At 42.4% G+C, this 15,925-nt stretch overlaps 1 protein-coding gene across 1 annotated transcript in view; it reads right to left on the bottom strand.

The window, feature by feature from the left end:
• Positions 1-14,495, bottom strand: part of LUZP4 (leucine zipper protein 4) — a 32,358-nt gene extending 17,863 nt beyond the window's left edge. Inside the window, 6 exon segments of the mRNA XM_049644228.1 lie at positions 751-847; positions 850-1,222; positions 1,224-1,955; positions 6,109-6,227; positions 7,375-7,506; positions 14,238-14,495. Of these exon segments, the coding sequence (XP_049500185.1) occupies positions 751-847; positions 850-1,222; positions 1,224-1,955; positions 6,109-6,227; positions 7,375-7,506; positions 14,238-14,328 (1,544 nt within the window). The 5' untranslated portion in view covers positions 14,329-14,495.
• Between the last annotated feature and the right edge of the window lie 1,430 nt (positions 14,496-15,925).

The following is a 15,925-nucleotide window of genomic DNA, read 5'->3' as shown; positions in this document are numbered from 1 at the left end:
TGAAAATAAACTTTTACTCAATTACCTGATCCTACTACAAGCGTCTTGTCGTTTTTAAAGCTCAAATAATTTGCAATACTATTAAATTTCTCTCTCCCTCTCTTTCTTTCTTTTTTTTTTTTTGCTAGGGCAGACAGACCTAACCTATCTGTTGTAGGAGGCAAGTAAATGCACGTGATACATTCTAAATGTATTCAGAAGGTGAGTGTTGCATCTATGCATAGAATAGCATCCTCTCCTATGGTCTGATTCAAGAAAAGCAGAAGACTTCAGCTACCCAAAGACACGCCTACCATTTGTATGCCGAGGACTCTCTGAAGACTTTTCGAGAAGGAGACAGAGAAGGAAAGATAGAAATTCATTATCCGAGATTATATTATCAGTCTAGCATAGTCTGTTGTTAGATTAGCTAGCCTAGAAACCTGACAGTTTCAAAGGGAATGGGACACCAAGTCAATGTGTTTTTATTGTCGGGAAGTCTCAGTAGGAAAGGCTGAGTACATGGGGCTCTGCCAGGGAAAGCCAACCTGGATGAAACAAGTTAAGGAGGGCACATTGGGAATCTGGATGATCCAGAGATGGGAGCAAGTTGAAAGAGTATTAATGCCATGTATTGGTTACTAACCTTCATTCTAGTAATACCTTAGTCCCAATGCAACATCTATTACAAAAACATATTTACCCAATAAAGTACATTTCCGTATGACTCTACACATTATACTAACGATTAAATGTTTATTATGTCTTTACCTGTCAAATTCAGACTCAAATCTGGATGATGTTTTGAATCTTTCTACTGGTGAGTATCTTCGATATCTCCCTGATTGGCCATGGTATCTCCCTGATAGGAGATGAGATCTCTCTGAGGAGAAATAAGATCTCTCTGATGGGACAGGAGATCTCCCTGATGGGAAATGAAATCTCCCTGACGAGACAGGAGATCTCCCTGACGAGAAATAAGATCTCCCTGACGGGACAGGAGATCTCCCTGACAGGAAATGAGATCTCCCTGATGAGACAGATCTCCCTGACCAAACAGGAGATCTCCCTGATGGGAAATATCTCCCTGATGAGACAGGAGATCTTCCTGATGGGAAATAAGATCTCCCTGACAGGAAAGGAGATCTCCTTGATGGGAAATGGGATCTCCCTGACGGGACAGGAGATCTCCTTGATGGGAAATGAGATCTCCCTGACGGGAAAGGAGATCTCCTTGACGGGAAATGAGATCTCCCTGACGGGAAAGGAGATCTTCCTGATGGGAAATGATATCTCCCTGACGGGACAGGAGATCTCCCTGATGGGACAGGGTATCTCCTTGATGGGACATATCTCCCTGATGAGACAGGATATCTCCTGGATGGGACAGGAGATCTCCCTGACGGGACATGAGATCTCCCTGATGGGAAATGAGATCTCCCTGATGGGATATGAGATCTCTTTGAATGATCACGAGACCTCTCTGAGTGACCATGATATCTCTCAGTGTGGCCACGAGATCTCTTTGATCGGCTATGAGATCTTTCTGGGTAGCCATGAGATCTTTTTATTTGGGCGTGAGATCTTTCTGGCTTGTCATGAGCTCTCTCTAATCGGGCATGAGATCTCTCTGGCCGGTCATGAGCTCTCTCTAATCGGGCATGAGATGTCTCTGGCTGATCACGAGCTTTCTCTAATTGGCCACGAGATCTTTCTGTTTGGGCCCAAGATCTCTCTGACTGGTCACAAGATGTCTCAGATTGCTCATTAGAACTCTCTGACTGGCTACGAGATCTCTCCGACTGGCCAGAACTCTCTGACTGATCACAAGAACTCTCCGACTGGCCTTGAGATCTTTCTGAATGATCTTGGTTTTCTGACAATTGGCCTGGAGATGCTTCCAATTGTTGCTCATTCTCTTCCGACAGGCTCCCACTCCTCTCTGTTTGGGAGTTGGAATTGTCATTGCACTTCTCCTGCAAAAAATCACAATTTTGCAAGACAAATATAATACTGTTTTGTCAAAGCCGTTTCTACGGACAATTTTTTTTTTTGTAAACATTTCATTGCTCCTACTTTTATAAACGGTTTTCAGAACTAACTTGCAGAGAAAACTCAGAGCCCGTGTCACTGGCACAAAGAATATCACGCATATAAAAGTTTAATAGAATTAGGGACACCTGGGTAGCTCAGTTGGTTAAGCATCTAACTTCAGGTTACAATCTCATGGTTTGTGAGTTCGAGCCCCATGTGAGGCTCTGTGCTGACAGCTCAGAGCCTGGGGCCTGCTTCGGATTCTGCGTCTCCTTCTCTCTCTGCCCCTCTGCCGCTCACACTTTGTCTCTCTCACTGTCTTTCAAAAATAAATAAATATTTTTAATAAAAATATAAAAGTCGAATAAAATGTTTTAAATATAGGGGCGCCTGGGTGGTTCAGTCAGTTAAGTGTCCAACTCTTGATTTCAGCTCAGGTCATGCTCTCACTATCGTGAGATCGAGCCCTGCATCAGGCTCTGCACTGAACGTGGAGCCTGCTTGGGATTCTCTCTCTGCCTCTCCCTCTGCCCCTCTCCCGTGCTCTCTCTCTCTCTCTCTCTCTCTCTCTCTCTCTCAAAAAAAAAAAAACCGTTTTACATATAGAAAATTTGTTACTTTGCAAATCTGGATATATTCCAAGGTGTTTTATGTAAAGAAACAGATTCTGTGACTTTACAGCTGAAGAGAGACAGAATATTTAATATTTTGTAGTACAAATCCCTCGAACCAAAGGAAAGTATTCAAAATCGTACTATTTATTCCTCACTTGCTTGGGCTCATTAAAAAGAAACTATCTCTTCAACATAAATTAATACTTCTAGAGAGAAAGACAAATACGTGAGGGGAAAGGTAGCAATAAAGAAAGCAGAAGGTTGACTTAATACCGTTCCATAAATAAATTGGCCTGGCAACAAGTCAGCCTTTCTGCCTTTTCCATTTTTAAAACAAAAGGCGATAGAATGAACCAGCCACGTGGCAATAATGAAACCTTTCACAAATCTCTACGATGCTATATAAATGCAAGAGGATGAAACCATATGGACCGTGCTGAGAAATCAAGCTTTCCACTAGGAAATATTGCCTGGCAAACAAAACATGCCCTAGATGCGCCATTATGACTTTCTAACAGAACACTAGCGGAAGCTGAGAGCAACTGTTAAAAGGCAGGGAAGTATTGGTATAAAGAATATTATTCACATAAAACTTAAGTAAAATGAAAAATATGACAGGGGACCCCAGGTGGCTCCAGTCGGTGAAGTGTCTGACTCTTGGGTTTCAGCTCAGATCACGAGCTCACGGTTCATGAGTTCGAGCCCCGTATCGGGCTGTGCGCTGACGGTGCGGAGCTTGCCTGGAATTTCTCTTTCTCTTTCTCTGCCTCTACCTGGCTTGCTCTCTCTCCCTTAAAAACTAAATCAACATAACAATTTTAAAAAACAGCTCTTCACTCTCACTTAAAAAAGGAAAAAAAAAAAAGACAAATTTGTTACTCCGCGAAAGCACAAAACCATACTTACTCTCCAGCCTTTCTACCATAAAACAGAAGGAGACTGGGTAAAATGCACAGGTACCTCTTCCCTTTTCTAAGTGATTAGTGTTGGCAGCATAGAGACCGCAGGAAGGATTGAGACCCATCTCCTGAAGACCCATATGCAGCAAACACCTCCAAAGGAGCCTGCACGATTTTTAGAAATGTTTTCATCCACTTGGCTATGACAAATTTCCCCCCTTCAAAAATGAAACGCACGTTCGTTTTCTTATAAACAACAGGTACTATCAAAAAAAATTGCGCAGGGGCGCCTGGGTGGCGCAGTCGGTTAAGCGTCCGACTTCAGCCAGGTCACGATCTCGCGGTCCGTGAGTTCGAGCCCCGCGTCAGGCTCTGGGCTGATGGCTCGGAGCCTGGAGCCTGTTTCCGATTCTGTGTCTCCCTCTCTCTCTGCCCCTCCCCCGTTCATGCTCTGTCTCTCTCTGTCCCAAAAATAAATAAAAAACGTTGAAAAAAAAAAAATTGCGCAGAATACATACAATTGTATTCCACTGGTATCGAGACTAAATCTTGTGCGGTATAAAACCAGGTTATTAGAATTTCAACACACGATTGAAAACTATAATTGTTATTCAATTTATCGGTGAAATAATCGTGCTTAAATTTTAATATATTTCTTGACCTCAGAGTACTTTTTTTTTTTCTGGTGAGTTCTGCTATAATGACAGTCTCAAAAGTCTCAAAAGTATGAGAGATAGAAAGGTGCTTTAGGGGCACTTGGGGGACTCGATTGGGCGTCAGACTCTTGATTTTCAAGTCATGATTTCACGGTTTGTGAGTCCGAGCCCCGCATCTGGCTCTGTGCTGACAGTGCGGAGCCTGCTTGGCATTCTCTGTCTCCCTCTCTCGCTGCCTCTCTGTCTCTCTGTCTCTCTCTTTCAAAAGTAAATAAATAAGCATTAAAAAACAGGCTTTAAATTTGAAAATACTGAGAATTTTTGGGTCACTATATTCTGCACCTGAAATTAATATAACACCGTTGTTAACTATACTGGTATTAAAATTAAAAAAAAAAAAAAAGGCGGGGTGGGGGGCGCCTTCGTGGCTCAGTCGGTTAAGCGTTCGACTTCGGCTCAGGTCATGATCTCACGGTTCATGAATTTGAGCCCCAAGTCGGGCTCTGTGCTGACACCTCAGAGCCTGGAACCTGCTACAGATTCTGTGTCTCCTTCTCTCTCTGCCCCTCCCCCGCCCCTGCTCACACTGTCTCTTTCTCTCTCAAAAATAAATAAACATTAAAAAAAGAAGTAAATACTGTTTTATAATAATTCTCAGTTCATTTATGCACCTCAGACATTAGCAGATATAAACTCATATCCTTCTTTCCAAACGTTATGAAAAACCTCCTCACCCTACAGATTTATAAGTCACTTGTTAAACCAAACTTTCTCAAGTCCTCCCAATCAGAATGATCACAATATATAACGTACACATTAGAACATATATTGCAACTTGCCTGGCACTAAATTCTTTTATCTTTTTCTCCTATCCCCACATATAATATTTGAAGCAGGATTGCTCTAATATCTTGCATAGCACCTGCACAGGGTAGACATTTAATCAGTATTTGCTAAATCAATTTAAATTAACCCTTTATTTGAAAATGCAACATGATGCCCTCCAAAAAAGAAAAAGACTGGCGTTTATGTAATCTGACCCAAAATGGTTTAATTTCCCAGCACCACCATGCTTTTTACTAAATGGCCACATAATGCCTTAAGAAGAATCAGCTTAGAGGCCCAGCCGAAAGAGTGGCATGAATGTTAGCTCATGAATCTGGATATGAGGATCTCGCAAACTCTTGTCCAGTGACTGGCTCACTTACACAAGTTCAGAGGTGATGAATTTGTACAACTATAGTATGTCCCACCAGTTGGACCCAGAGTGTATTTCATATCCTGTATCACCTGACTTCTCGGTGTTTTTTTGGTTTTTTTTGTTTTTTTTTGTAAGTAGAGTTTTTCATTTTTTTTCAGGTTTTTATTTATTTTCGACAAAAAGAGAGAGAGAGCATGCATGAGCTGGGGAGGGGAAGAGACAGAGGGAGACAGGATCCAAATGGGGTTCTGCGCTGGCAGGAGAGAGCTTGATGTGGGGCTCGAACTCACAAACTCAGCCGAAGTCGGACGCTTAACCTACTGAACCACCCAGGCCAGGTGCCCGACTTCTAGTTTTTATGATTCATTCGCAAGTCTACTAAAGCTGTTTTATACTATACCTAAAGATCAAAGACTCTAGATGAGGGCAAAAATGAGAATGATTATGCAAGACAAGTCACAAAACCAATCATCTACTCGGGCATTTTGTAAATTCAAAATTTCTCGCAATGATTGAAAATAGCAAAAATTAAGTGTTTATTACAACAGTTACGGAGGACAAAGATCAATGAACAAATATTGGGTTTCAATTATGTTCAAGGCGCCATGAGGGAGTACAATGAAACAATCTCTGCTCTCAATGGAACTGAAAATCATCTTTAATATTAAGAATTATATTAAACTTAGGACCTTTTACATTGGTTAATTCTCAGCATTTACACTTACCTGATTATCTACAGGCTGCTCGTTTGAAGCGCTTTGTTCAGACTTGAACTCAGAAGATTCTTGGCAAGGTTTTTCGTCTTGATTTCCTTCCTCAACGTTGTTTGTGAATTGTGAGAGTCCTTGAAAAATGATTATTTGCTGTATTTTCAGTCAGTAAATTCAACATATTGTTCAGAAGTATTATCTGCAATCTCACTGTTTCAAGGCTATGCCCTGGGTTTTGCAAAACTTGACATTTCATTAGTCTGATATCATCTGAGAGTCTCACTGAATTCTAGAACAGTCTTTGCCCTACTGTTCCTATTTGCATATCTTAGTATAGTAGTCTTCTTTGTATGCAATACCTCAAATTTGTTTTCATATGACAACAAAGTTGGGGCATGGTATCTGAAATTAACTGGAAGAATACCCTACTAGAAGAAGGAGAGATGGAAAAAAACTATCTGCTTTGTATTAACCATACGAATATTCGCCTCAGTTGTCTGCTGTGCTTTGGGTGTAAAGATAGTTGCAGAAACAAAGAATATGGATCTCCAAAAGGCTCACAAAGATCAATTTTACATTTAGTTGGAAACAGGAGAATGGGCTACCTCCCCATTCTTAGATTTGTTCCCATAATAACCACCATCCCTCCTTTTCTCAGAACCCATTAAGCCACTGAAAGTTTCAGACAAGGACTGTAATGACGCTGGGTAGGAACTGGCAGGGGCTTAGAGCATGCACACTGTCAAGATGGTTCCAGGCTGCTGACTAAACCATGGAGATCCTTAACCGTTGAACAGACTTCTCTACAATGGCAATCTGCAGCACGTTCTTATTAAAATATGCACACTGCACTAACCAATGGGATTGGCAATACAAAAAGAAGACTTTTTTCATGCTCTTCTGTACTCTGCTGTACGAGCGTTCATTTTTTTCAAAATGTGGATGCCATGGTGCTCAGGTTACTAACCATGCCTTTACGCCTCCTGTGTTACCTCCCAAAAGTAGAATGGGACCAACAAGCCAGGCTTGTGAACTGGCGCAAAGTATTTCTTATTCTCATCGTGCTCTCCCTTAAGGAAGTAACACATAGAAATTAAAAATTTGTTTTCATTTGTCATGGCATACGTTCTTACCGAACCAGCATGCCTACGTTTTCAAGAAAAATCAAACTAGCAGCGTAGGGCAATTTTAGAATACATTCCAAGTTTGTGAATCTGCTTACCTAGTTATTCACAAATATTTCAGACTCTTTACAATGTTTGATTTTTAGTAAACTTTTACCTTTCTGCTGGTGACATCTAAGAGCATTTGATGGCTGTCTTGAAGTTGGGCTCGTTTTCTCATCGCTCTCTTCCCCTTTCTTGCTTGATTCACTGTTTACATCTTCTACCTTATTAAGCGTTATAATGTCATCTGTGTTAGAAAATACAAAAAAAATGAAGACAATAGAAAAAGCCGAATTACAACGTGTCTCAAGTGAATAATCTATATTCTACCTCATCATATGTTAGAACATTGTAAAAACTGGAAGCCCTAAACCATGACACCTGTATAATAAGGAACTTATAAAACCATAACAAAGATCAAACAATGCAGACATTTTAGAGTCAGTTTCCTGACACAACAAAGAGAAAGATTCCCGTTAAACAGAATTACAGTAACATCATTTATGCAAAAATAAAATTCCTTCACAGTAACGTAGCCTAAAGGGGAAATCATTTAAATGAATGATTTTACTAAGTGTTATTTTAGCTTGAGAGAAACACAGAGCGGTAGAGTCATTCCTGATTAAATGTCAGTGCTAGACAATTAGTTACATTCATTTTTGTGAATTGTAAGAAAGGAAGTAATAGTGATGGACGTTCACAGGAAACACCAAAGAGGCAAGGAACCAAGATTAGCGTAAATAGCAGGGAGCAATCAGACTTTACCTTGTAGTCAGGCATGTTCTTAATGCTCTCAGATAGACAGCACTTACATGGCACGATTCGAAGGATGAGAGACACATACAACCTGCCTTAAAATCTCTCTCCTGATATCTGCGATGGGAAGATTCAAAAGTTGGATGTTCTATCAATGGATGCAAGCTTACTTAGGTCAAGTTATCTTTAGAAATGGGCACGAGCTGGGGCACCTGGGTGGCTCAGTCGGTTAAATGTCTGACTCTTGGGGCGCCTGGGTGGCTCAGCTGATTGAGCGTCTGACTTTGGCTCAGGTCATGATCTCGCGGTCCTGGGTTCGAGCCCCATGTCAGGCTCTGTGCTGACAACTCAGAGCCTGGAACCTGCTTTAGATTCTGTGTCCCCCCTGCCCCTCTCTCCACCCCACCCCTGCTTGTGCTCTGTCTCTGTCTTAAAAAAATGAATAAACATTAAAAAAAACACAAAAAACCTCAACAATCGAGTACCATTTCTTGACAAACGGGTTTTAAGCCCTGGTTCTGTCTGCCTGTCAGGAGCCAATGGTTGTTAACGTCTTGCAAAGACATAGCCTTTAATTTTCGGTTCCTTTTATTCCTTCTGCATTCTCTTACCTTCTCTTTTTTTTCCCCTCCGTTCTTTCCACTGTATTCTACATTTAAAGTCTGTACAGATCTCTGGGCAGAGTTTTTTTTCTCATTACAGAGTAAGCGAGTGCACGAATCAAAACATCTTAGAGGACACCGCAGGAAGAGTTTTTCATCTCCAACCTCTTGCCCTCATCAGCCCTAAAACGGCTGCCACCCAGCTCTCAGGGACCCAGTGCAATGGGTGACTTCCTAAACAGGAGAGCAAAACTTCAGAGAGGAGAAAGGGAAGAGCAAGCTCCTTCCTGAGTCAGAGGTACGTTTCACAATGACACGAGAGAGTGCTCCGGGACCAGTCTGCCTAGTGGCACTCCTGGACAATTCTCAGTGACTTAATTTTTCCTGACCTCCCAGTCACCAAAACTAATGGCAAGCTCGGTCTTAGAGTCACAGAAGGATTAAACAAGGCAAAAAATGTCTTGGGGCGCCAGGGTGGCTCAGTCAGTTGAGCGTCCGACTTCAGCTCGGGTCATGATCTCGCGGTCTGTGGGTTCGAGCCCCGCCGCGGGCTTTGTGCTGACCGCTCAGAGCCTGGAGCCTGTTTCAGATTCTGTGTCTCCCTCTCCCCGCTCATGTGCCTTGACACTCACTCTCTCTCTCTCTCAAAAATAATGAATAAAAAAAATTTTTTTAATATCTTAAAAACTGAACAAGCATTTGTTGAGTGTCTCATGTATGTCAGGTCCTACAACCCGGTGCCCCTAAAAAGCATAATTATATTCCTTTGTATTTTAGAACGTGTTGAAATCACTATTTTACTCTTTGTGAACATTTAAAATGTACTCTGGTTTTTGTAGACACTGTCCTGTCATTTTTTAAATACTTAGAATACTAGAAACCTCAAAACGCGTGACTTAGGTTCCCCTCCATTTCTGACGGACTTTGTATATGCTTCCAGAACACTTAACACAACACAGAACTGCACATATGTACTTAGCTGCCGCTGCAACTGAATCATGAGCCACTCGAGAGGAGGCCATTGTTTGTCAGGGTACCCAGTGCCCAGCCCAGGGCTCAATACAGAGTGGATGCTTTATAAACGTTTATGGATCTGGGATCCAATACATCTAGCAAGCAGAAAGTAGTCGTCACTACTTTCTGGCCATATTTTTGGGTGCCCTGAGCCAGCCAGGCGCCCCATATTTTTGCCTTTTATTTCTTAATTTTTTTTTAAATGTTTATTCATTTTTGAAAGACAGAGGGAGACACAGCACACGCAGGGGAGGGGCAGAGAGAGAGGGGGACACAGAATCCGAAGCAGGCTCCAGGCTCTGAGCCGTCAGCACGGAGCCCGACGCGGGGCTCGAACTCACAGACCGTGACACCGTGACCTGAGCTGAAGATGGACGCCCAACCGACTGAGATACCCAGGCGCCCTGCCTTTTATTTCTAAGAAAACACTATAATACGTTCTGAAAATGTTTACTGGGACAAGGACAAAAATAAATTTGTACAGCCTTTTCCTATTTTATCACATTTTCTTACAATGAAAGTAGTAATCTTGCATTCAGTATACATGATACAGATAATATAAACTTATATATAATATGTGAATGATATAAATAACATAAAATTTTTCTTTTTTTATTTGTTTTGAGAGATAGTAAGTGCGAGCAAGGGAGGGACAGAGAGTGAACGAGAGAGAGAATCAGTAGCAGTTTCCGTGCACTGTCAGCTGGGAGCCCTGTGTGGGGCTCGATCTCACGAACCGTGAGCCCGTGACCTGAGCTGAACACGAGAGTCCACACCTTAACCGAGTGAGCCACTCGGGTGCCCCAAAATTGCTTTTCTAATATACAGGTGCAGCTATCCAAAGCATTGCTAAGAGTAATATTTTCACCTTAATAAAATCATGGGGACATGTACTAGAAAAGTATGGATTTCTCGGTCAACTCATAGAAGCAACATGTATTTGCTCCCTCATGATGTATTTTTTCTTGGCTTTGAACTGGAAGGGCCTTTCATGACTAACCAGTTTTGCCTGTTCCCCGTCTGTCTGAAATGGTATAAATATGGATCTGGGGAACCAACTTATACTCCCCAGAGTATAAGACAGCGAAATCAACAGCGAAAAAAGCACAGGAAGCATTAGGTTTGATTTCAGTGCTATAGATTCTCCTTGGCTCTGGAATTTCCCCCCCATTCAGGCTCCCGGTGACAGGGCAGAGCCTAGACTAAGGCAAATGAAGCACTCACCTCATGCATAAATTTTAGGACGCTCCAAAAAAAAAAAAAAAAAAAAAAAAAAAAAAAAAAAAACCCTCCAGTATTAAAAAAACAATATTTTAAAAAAAAAAAATTAGGGGGGGGGGGGGGGGGAGAGCTCAGTTGGTAAAACATTCGACTCTCGATCTCGGGGTTGTGAGTTTGAGCCCCACATTGGGTGTAGAGATTCCTTAAAAATAAAATCTTAAAAATGGTTTTTTTTTTTTAAATCAACACAAGAACAATCCTTGATGAATAAAATATCAACAACAGAAACCAGATCAGACTGTGTGCGTGCAACCTTGCCCCACTTACTTCATTCCAGTTCCTTTACTTACAGAAATACATGACCAGCCAGAGGGCTGAAGTTTGTCCATTTGATTTTTTTAAACATTTCATTAAAAATATTATCTCAATCGTCAAATTTGTATTGCCTCCCTAAATTTTGCACCTTTGGCAAGGGCCTCACTTGTCTCACCATAGTCCCAGCCCTGCCCGGTACCCGATATTCTTTTTTAAAAGTCATTTTAGGGATGTCTGGGTGGCTCAGTCAGTTGAGCATCCAACTCTTGATTTCGGCTCAGGTCCCAGTCCCAGCATGGTGGGATCGAGCCCCACATCAGACTCCACACTCAGTGTGGAGCCTGCTGAAGATTCTTTCTCTCTCCCTCTCTCTCACATCAAAAAATAAAATTAAAAAAATAAATAAAAGTTACTTTAACGCCACAAAGTATTTCAGGACTCACAGTGGAGCCTGTGGTGGAGGGCAAGAAGCCAGAATCTGCAGTCTGGAATCCACACGGATTATGTCTTAGAAGAGTAAAGCTTACCGATACCCATCATTAAACAGATTGTTAAAAACACTTTAAAGGAAAAAAAGCAAGAAAATGTCTTAGGTACTATTCTGGGCCATTTCCCCTCAGGGGTAAAGGGGGGATGGCAGGGAATAGGAAATTTCCTCAACCTTATAAAAAACATCCAGGAAAAACCCACAGCTAAAATGATGATTAACGGTAAAAGACTGAAAACCTTCCCCCTAAGATCAGAAACAAGTCAAGGATGTCCACTCTTAGCACATCTATTTAACATTTCATTGGCAATTCTAGCCAGGAGAATTAATCCAGAAAAAGAAATCAAAGGCAACCAGATTTGAAGGAAAGAAGTGGAAATATCTATATTCTCAGATGTTATTATCTTATATAAAGAAGATCTTAAAGATACACACACACACACACACACACACACACACACAAATTAGAGGCAATAAACAAGCTTGGCAAAAGTGTGGAACAGAAGATCCATACACAAAAGTAAATCCTATTTCTATACACCAGCAATGAACTATCCAAATATGAAATTTTTTTTTCCAAATATGAAGTTAAGAAAGCAGTTCTAGGGGCTCCTGGGTGGCTCAGTCAGTTAAGCTGACTTCAGCTCAGGTCATGATCTTACGGTTCATTGGTTCTAGCCCCGCATCGGGTTCTGTTTGGACAACTCAGAGCCTGGAGCCTGTTTCAGGTTCTGTGTCTCTCTCTGCCCCTCCCCTGCTCGCATGCGGTCTCAGTCTCAAAAATAAACATTAAAAAAAAATTTTTTTTTAAAAAAGAAAGCAATTCTACCAAGACCACCCAATAGAGGAAACAATAGTCTTTTTTTTTTTACCAAATGATGTTAGAGAACCTGAATACCCACATGCAAAAGAATGAAGTTGGATCTTAGCTCAACCATTTGCAAAAAAGCAACTCAAAATGGGTCAAAGATGTAAATGTAAAAGGCCAACCTGTAAAACTCTGAGAGGGAAACCTAGAGGTAAATCGTCATAATTCCTTATCTATGATACCAAATCATGAACCACAAAAGAAAAAAGCAAACCGGACTTCATCCAAAGTAAAAATTCTTGTGCTTCAAAGGACACCATCAAGAAAGTAAAAAGCCAACCCAGAATACAGGAGAAGATATTTATGAATTGTATACCTGAGAGGGGTCTAGTGGCCACAATATGTTAAAAAAAAAAAAAAAAAAACTATTACGACAATAAAAAGGCAAACAATCCTCTTTCATTTCAGAAGTCTACTCCGCCGGCTCCCTGCCACTTACAAGATCCTCCCTGACTGATCGTTTGTGGTTCTCGGCATTTCTAACAATTGCCCTCACAGCTGCTCCCTGTCTCAGATTTTAGATCTGAACCCCTGCTCCTTCCTCATTTCTGAAGTCCCCCCTACCTCCCCACTTATAATAAGGTCACCTCCCCCCTGCGCTGTGCCTTTCCATTTCAAAGTTTCACCCTCACTGCGCCCCAGCCCCCCACGTCTAGAATCTTCCATCCCTGCTCTACTTCTTCCGTTTCTAAGGTCTTTTGCTTCACTCCAACCCCACTTCTAACGTGGGCTTTTCTTACTCCTCCCACCCCACTAAGGTCCCCCCCCCTTCCTTGCTCTGCTTTCCTCTCTTGTTTTGCAAGCCTGGGTCTCTTTTCTCCTACTCTACCCCCCTCATCTCTAAATCCCCCCCACGACGTGTTCTGCTCCTCCCACGTGTAACATTCGCCTCTCCTTCTCTTCTCCACGCGCATGGCTGTCCCCTCTACTAATAAGGCATGCCCTCCCTATCCTTACCCACCTCAGCTTTTTGGCCCCCCCCCCGCCCCGCTCCCCGTACGGCACCCGACCTGCCGCCATTTTTAAGTTTAGCGCTCCCTGCTCAGCTCTCCAACTTCATTTACGAAGTCCGCCCATCTCCCCCTCCCCTTCCCCATTTCCAAAGTGGGTATTAATCGTGAAGAGTTTTGAGGTTAGGAGGTTCGAGGGTGCCAATGGAGAGGAAAGGTGCAAGCGAAGAAACAAGAAACAAGCAAGAAACAAGCAATCGAATACACCACCCCCTTTCTTGCTGCCCATTATCACTCTTCGAAAACTAGTCCCTAGAATCCAGTAATTTGCGACAGGCTCTCGGACTTCCAGGAGCATGTGGCCCCACATACGAAGTGGGCAGGTAGCTAGCTATCCACCCTTAAGAGAACAAAATATATGGAGACGCCTGGCTTTTTTATTTCCCTCAGCCTGAACCTTTGCAGCAATCGTGCCACACACAATTTCTGTCAGCTTTCGCCAACTTCCCACCTATTGGCTCTGTATAAAATGGGAGCAGAAAGGTCTGGGCTTGACCCAACGTACTTTACTTGGGGGCCTGGAACGGAGCTTTACCCAACTGGGGACCCGGAAGGGGGCTTATACCCTCTTGGGGGCCCGGAATGGGGCACAGAGCGCTAGCTTTGTCTCGCCCAGCGGCGTGTGCCTCATGGCGCCACTCGAGGTCTTCTGTCCAAAACCAGTGAGCCCTGACTAGTTGGGGCTGGGGGCTGGGGTCTACATACCTAAAGACATATCAAGAAAAGCCATCTTTCCCCCATTGTCAGGTTCTTCCAGCACAATTCCAGAAAGCGTTGTGTTGAAAATCGAAGCCATCTTCACAGCGTAACTGCACACGGCTCTCAGCTAGGCTTACATAGTGAGTGCGCCCCCTCCCTGCTCCATAGGGTTCTGGTGAAACTTGTCACCCAATCACAGTCCTTTCCGTCACTGTTGCTAAGGCTCAGGGGGTGGAGCTTAGCAATTACCACCCCTTCCCCCACAGATCTCTGGACGCGATCTTGCTCATAACAACAACAACAAAAAAAGACCCTGGCATTTTTTTACCGATCTTTCTAAGAACCGTCTCTTGTCTTGTGCGTCCACCATCCTGTCAGGAACAACTCTTTTTCTTCTGTGACACCTTGACCTTCGCTTTTCAGAACTCAGAAAAACCCATTTGTCCTCTGTGCTGTTGGCATTCTTGGTGAAGACAACGTTATGTTCTTGACGTGATAGGTTCACCGCTTCCCTCAAATCCGAAGAGCTACCACAAATTTAGCAGTTAGGATCCATCCACAGGCTTGCAGTACCACATACCTTTTGATGACTTCCCTAAAGATGTGGCCGTGACATTTCTTAAGAAAAAAAAAATGTAACTATTCTTCTTATCACCTCAATACTGCTCGGTATACACTATTTTTAAGTGTTGGAAGAATCCGGGGTGTCACTGGTTCTTCAGAGGAAATAAAAATAAAATTAATACATTTTGAGAGCTGAAAACGTGTTCAAGTTGTCACAGAAATCACAATATAAATATCTGGGTTCCTTACTATATTAGTCTCTGAGGATACAGGTATCTATAAAATATATGTGAGACCTACAGGAGAAAATCACCTAAGGTATCCAGAAAAATTCATTTAAGACTTGAAAAGATAGGGAATAATTCTAAGGGTGGAAAGGGTATTTCCTGACAGGGGAAACTGCTCCCAACACTCTGAAAAGGTCAAGTCACTTCATGTGGTGAGGTACTGAAAGACGAATCTGAAGAGATCAGCAGAAAATAGATTATGGAGAGATTTGTATACAAACGGTTTGGAGCATTTTTTAAATTTTTTCTGAAAAATATTTATTTTTGAGAGACAGAGAGAGAGAGATTGCGAGCGGGGGAGGAACAGAGAGAGAGGGAGACACAGAATCCAAAGCAGGCTCCAGGCTCTGAGCTGTCAGCGCAGGGCTGGTCGCAGGGCTGGAACCCACGAACCGTGAGCCCATGACCTGAGCCGAAGTCGGTTGCTCAGCTGAGCCACCCAGGTGCCCCTGGAGCATTTTTTAATATCGGATTTATTGCATTATAGAATAAGAAGGGAGGAGGACCAAAGACAGGCTCCCAAGGAAATTACAAAGGAAATTGAGTAGACAGTGTCAGAGAGCTATGGGAAGAACTAGCAAAGAAGCATTCAGGAAATAAAGGGAAAATTCTAAGAGGGACCTAGTGGTCCACCAAGTCAAGGATTGCTGAATGATCAAGTTAGCTAGGAACCGGAGAAGTCATTAAATTTAGTAATTAAGAGCTGGTTGGTTGTTTTCCTAACCTTCAGCAGACTTTTAACAGGCCACAAGTTGAAGACTGATCAATTAATTATTTTTTATTTAATGAACACATATAACATTTGCTATCTGCCAGGCACTGTTCTAAGAGCTTTACAAATAT

This window comes from Panthera uncia, chromosome X, assembly GCF_023721935.1.
Source record: "Panthera uncia isolate 11264 chromosome X, Puncia_PCG_1.0, whole genome shotgun sequence".
NCBI lineage: Eukaryota > Metazoa > Chordata > Mammalia > Carnivora > Felidae > Panthera > Panthera uncia.
This window is presented reverse-complemented; position numbering and strand designations above follow the sequence as displayed.